The 5,331-nt window shown below is 39.1% G+C and overlaps 1 protein-coding gene across 1 annotated transcript in view; it reads right to left on the reverse strand.

Annotated features, from left to right (window-relative positions):
- Window positions 1–3,066: 3,066 nt before the first annotated feature.
- NEDD1 (NEDD1 gamma-tubulin ring complex targeting factor) overlaps window positions 3,067–5,331 on the reverse strand; it is a 52,747-nt gene continuing 50,482 nt past the window's right edge. The window contains exons 10-11 of the mRNA XM_004700754.4: window positions 5,084–5,150; window positions 3,067–4,701 (exon numbers count right to left, since the gene is read on the reverse strand). Of these exons, the coding sequence (XP_004700811.2) occupies window positions 4,597–4,701; window positions 5,084–5,150 (172 nt within the window). The 3' untranslated portion in view covers window positions 3,067–4,596. The remainder of the gene's footprint in view (window positions 4,702–5,083; window positions 5,151–5,331) is intronic.

Consider the following 5,331-nt stretch of genomic DNA (forward strand, 5'->3'; position numbering starts at 1 on the left):
ACCACAGGAATGACAATCACACTGGTAACTTCTCTACTTCAAAAATAGGATTTGGAAACCTGGACAAACATGTTCAACAGTATGTGACAAAATAACAGACAACCCAAACCATGTGCTCTGAAAATCGGTCTTTCAAGATGAAAATACAAGACAGACATTTAAAAATAAACACAGACTGGGTTTACCACACATAACAGATGGCCACATAATGTAGCAGGTTAAAAACAACAAATATGTATCATCTCAAGAGATTTCAGTCCACGGTCAACCAGGGGTGCCGTCATCAGAGACCTGACTGGGCTAAGAGGTCGGCTTCTCAGCTCACTCCCATCATTGTCAAACAGCCTCAGTTCCTCACGGACCTTTGGCCGAAGACTTCATTTCTACATTATGTGAGCATCTGCACACATCTGCTCACTTAGCAGCTGCTTCCCCCAAAGTGGGTTATCTAAGAAGGAAAAGAAATATCTCAAGGCAGATGTCAGTCTTTTATAACCCAAGCCTAGAGGTACCATCACATGACCTCTGACAGGTGCTGTTGTTCCCAAACACCAACTCAAGTAAGTCATATGCATTGTATTTTTTGCATATACTGTACCCATACATATAAGCACAAATGATGAAAACAACATGTTTTCCCCCAAAGAGCAATAGCTGTCAAGCCACAAGATTCAAAAAAAGCATTTGAGTCCTAAGCACAAAAAATTAAAACTACATTCATATATATACATACACATTTTAGTGAAGTGTCTGAAAACAAGGCAAAGAGAAGATGTGTAAGTGCATACAGGAATAGCAGACATCTGACTTTCACTTGCGCAACAAGGCTAACAGCAGAATTTCAGGAAGTCACTAGGCAATCTATAACATCTTCAAAATGATGAAAATATGTAACAATCTACATTTCCATATCCAGAGAAAATTCTCTTTTTAGAAATTAGAAGACATTTTAAGAGAAACAAATATTGAGAGTTTGTCATCAGCAGATCTATACTAACAGCAGAACAAAAACAATCCCGGAGTGTAGCTCAGACATAGAAAGAACTGAAAACCCGCACAAAGGATAACTATGTCTTCAAACCTAAAGGGATATTGACTGGATACAGCACGACTAACAGGCTGTAGTGAAGTGAAATTAGTTGGTCTGGCCCTTCTGTGTTTCTAATTCCCACCAAATGAATGGATGGGTCTATGCCAATAGGTTGTGTGGAAGAAGAATAGAGAGGGTTAGTAAGTTTTGCCATTCTCCTGGATATACCAGTGAGTCCTCTGAGAAGCAAGAGGGAGTCTCCCGTGACCATCAAGATAGAAGAGCCACCAGTGGAGTACTTGGGAGATCCCTGTCTGAAGGCGTAGAGGGAGCAGAAGCACCAGAGGCTGGAGCTCCTACATCATGAGACAAAGCAGAGGAGCTGTGCTGAGACCAAGAGGCAAAGAGTAGCAAGCAGACCGTGAGGCAGAATGGCCGACTTCCCTGCCCCTGGAAGGCGGCCAAGGGACCCCGTGGCTGCAAAGGTAAGGGCCAACATGCCTGTTAGCACAGCTAAAAAGCAGCATTTAAAGAACAGCTGTATCCTTAGCATTTTGAGACCTGTTAGTTTCTCTGAGAAACCCCATAATCATGAGTATTTTCTGTGAGTGTAGAGCCATTGCAGTAAGTTATCAAAACCCCGCACAGGAGTAGAAAGTACTGGAATGGATGGTTGGTGTTAGAATAGGGTAAAGAAGAAGGGGGGTGGGGGCATGTCTGAGGCCTGCCTTGTAGCAATTGGTCTGGCTGGTGTGGAGCTAGATTCTCCTTCCCCTTTGTGTTCCCCTGGCACCCGCACCACTATCCTCAAATGTATATTGGGTAGAGAGAATGAAGAATACATGTACAATCGTACTTAAGACAGGGAGGATAAAAGTTTCAGATGAATTGTCCAGTAAGAGGAGTGCAGGTTTAGTTTAGACCTTAGAAGTCATGAGTACATGTTAATCAAAACACACACAACTACAATCGGAAGACCCTTACATCTCAGTTCTTTTTACCCCACACAGTATGCTCATCTTTCAGTCAAAACTTGTCAGGCATGCTAATAGGCAAAAGCAGTCTTAGGAGACTGAGTAAGGTTCAGAACTCGGAGCAGCGCCCATTCTTTCCCTCCCTCCACTCCTTCTTGAGGATGCATTTCACTCGGATGCACTATCCACACAAGACCTTATCTAATTATTTTTGCTTAAATAAACCACATTAAAGAAAATTCCAATAAGAAGAAAAATGGCTTTTATATTTGCTCACAAACTTACCTCTTCTGGTGTTATTTCTCTGCATAGATGGAGATTTCTATTTGGTATAGTTTCCTTTCAAGTCAAAGACATTCACTAATATTTCCTGCTAACAGTACAGTCCGCTTGGTTGGCGTCTTTCAGCATTGTTTTTGAGAGGTATCTTCATTGGGTATAGAATTCCCTGTTTCCTCCGTCAGCGCTCTCAAGGTGCTGCACTCCTGTCCCTGACATGCTTTAGCAGAGTTCTTTTTTTCCTCTGGCTACTTTTAAGAATTTTCCTTTGATACTTATTTCAAACTTTATTATTATTTTTTTTATGATGGCTTTGATGTTCATGGAGGTCTCACTTATTTCCTTCTCTTAGGGATCAATGTCCTGTGCCACTGTATGTCTAATAAGTGAAAACTACTTAACATATATATATATTTTTAGTTAAAGTGAGAAGCTATGTCCACCAAACTAAAACCCAACCCACTGTTATACAATCAACTCTCACAGCGACCCAAAGCACAGAATAGAACGACCATAGAGCTTCCTAGGTTGTAAATCTGTACAGAAGTTCATGTTTCTTCCATGATGCAGCTGGTGAGCTTGAACCACCAACCTCTTGGTTTGCAACCTGCTTTAGCCACTGACTTCCAGGGTTCCGACACTAAGTACCTACAGGACCTATTATATCATCCGGGCCAGAGGCAAAAGTCTAACTTCAAGACTCCCATTTCACCAAGTAACAATTCAGTTTTTGAGCTTGTTTTAGCTTTTAAATTCCATGACAAAATGATCTATGCAAATAAAGAAGTTACTAAAATTGTTTTATTTATCCCCTCCCTATTAGTACACATTATATGCATTCAGAAAAGACAATAGGAAAATATTACAATTGAATGCAGCACGTAAGCAGAACACACTCATATGTATGCCTTCTAAACTTGTTTGATAATGACATAAAAGAAACTTGTTACAAGTCATAATGCTCTAATGATCTATCGAGAAAGGGATCACATTAGCACCCTGTGTGCTTTAATACAAATGTATTCTCTTAGCCACACCAGAAAATGAAGTATTCTTGTTTCCATTTCTTTAAGCAATTATTAGTATGGTTAATTATTAAATATACATATATGATTTTTCTATCACTTTGGAAAACCAAAAAGCTAGTAAGCTAGGTTTTTTTTGTTTAGTAAATATTTTCATCTAAAAAGTAAAAATTGAACATGAGTGTTGTATTCAAAGAACATCGTTTAAATCTTTGGGGACAAAGAAATAGGAAAACCAGCAGCCCTCCTAATCTCACACCACAGAGAAACCACAGGCCACAGCAGGGAGATGCAGACACCTACCCACTGTGAAAGAGGGAAAGATCATTTTGAAAATGAATTTTCCCAGAGGAAGAAACAGTAAGGCCAGTAATATAAAAATAGTATATATACACACTGTACACAAAGGCTAAGAGAAAGTTAATGACAAACCAAACAATCCACACTTGGGACAGAAAAATAACAAGAACACTGTACTACTAAGTAGCCAATATCAAATGCTCACTGTTGATAAGCCGGGGCATTTTGATTGGAACTTTGTAGTACAACGTACACGTTATGAATTTGTGAGAGAACCCGCAGGCAGGCAGCTGAGGTTGCGTCTCAAAGCCCTTAAGTGTTTCACAGAGGTAAGCGCGTTTAACCAAAAAACAAGTGGGAGCAGAGATGTGACAGAAATGCAAAACAGAACATACGTGCAATAGATATAATTTAATCTGTGCAATGACGAATTCAAAATATTGTCTCGTCAAACGTACAAGTAATAAATAAGTCATACTTGACCACCTTGTTAACAGAATAATTACTAACCAAGCCTCGGCCTTATGATCCTGTTGCTCAGAACCACCAATTGCCATTTTGGAATTACTTTGTCCATAAAAATAGAAAGCATATCAAATTTTTTAGTTATCAAACACCTAAAAACATCTTGGAAGGCAATCTGTCAAACAAAAATAAATCCGTTGTAAAAAGATGATTAAGAAGTATACATAATCAATTACTTAACATACTTTTTTTTTCTTGTGAGAAAGGGCACTTAGTGTATAGCTAGTTTCCAGAAAATAAAGATCCTGCTGACTTTCCTATTACATATTGTATACAGGTTCCATATGGTACAGTTTTTAATATAAAAATAAAATACTTTTAAGTCAGAGAAGATGAAATAGCAATTTGCATAAAAGTCCATCATTACCCTTTTCATGAAAACAAAAGTTCCCAGAGGCCATAAAAATACTAATTTTGTTGCCAAAAACATCGCAAATCACCAGTGAAGCTGTGCACCGACAGATCAGTAGTGAGCACGGAGTCGTTTGTTCTCTTCTCGGAGCCTTTCGATTTCAGCCACCAGCCCTTCGTTCACCGAGTATCTTTCCAGCAGAGAGTGCATTTCATTCTGTAACAGGCAAGGGGCGTCCTGGTCACACTACTGCCACGTACCTGGCACGCTCAATTTTAGGTACACGCTTAACTATCATTTCTCTCAAATTTACTTCACTGGCTAGTGATGTGTGTTGCACTAAGCCACCCTTACTACTATGTTAATATAAATGAAAGCTCACGGGGGGCATTCACGTTCTTGAGAGGGGAGCTGCTGGGGGGTCAAATTGGGGACAGCCAATGATAGGTTAAAACAAGCATAAGCAATTTATGTCAATTTTATTTTTCTGTTTCTAAAATTTCCTTATTTACTTAGCTGGACAACAAGAGTAAACAACGAAGTAAAAGCATGATTTGCCAGATCCACACACCTATTTAAAATGAGGTGTCATACATACCAACTGCATGTGGAACTGCTTAATCATCTCCACCTGCAAATTCACAATGTCCCGATGGCATGCTTCTCTGGGGAAGGATGGAACATACTTGTTAGAATTTTAAGTACTGCTAATTTTAGAACATGTAAGAAATCGATGGAACGGTTTTCATTGTTTCGAATTACTGTATGTTAACCGTTAAGATTGCAAAGTAAAAATAACACCTGACATTTATTTACTATAACCTAGTCACTGTCTCTAGATATTTT

The sequence above is a fragment of the Echinops telfairi genome, unplaced genomic scaffold (genome assembly GCF_000313985.2).
Source record: "Echinops telfairi isolate 266 unplaced genomic scaffold, ASM31398v2 ScPeMD7_2;HRSCAF=8, whole genome shotgun sequence".
In the NCBI taxonomy this organism is placed as follows: Eukaryota; Metazoa; Chordata; class Mammalia; order Afrosoricida; family Tenrecidae; genus Echinops; species Echinops telfairi.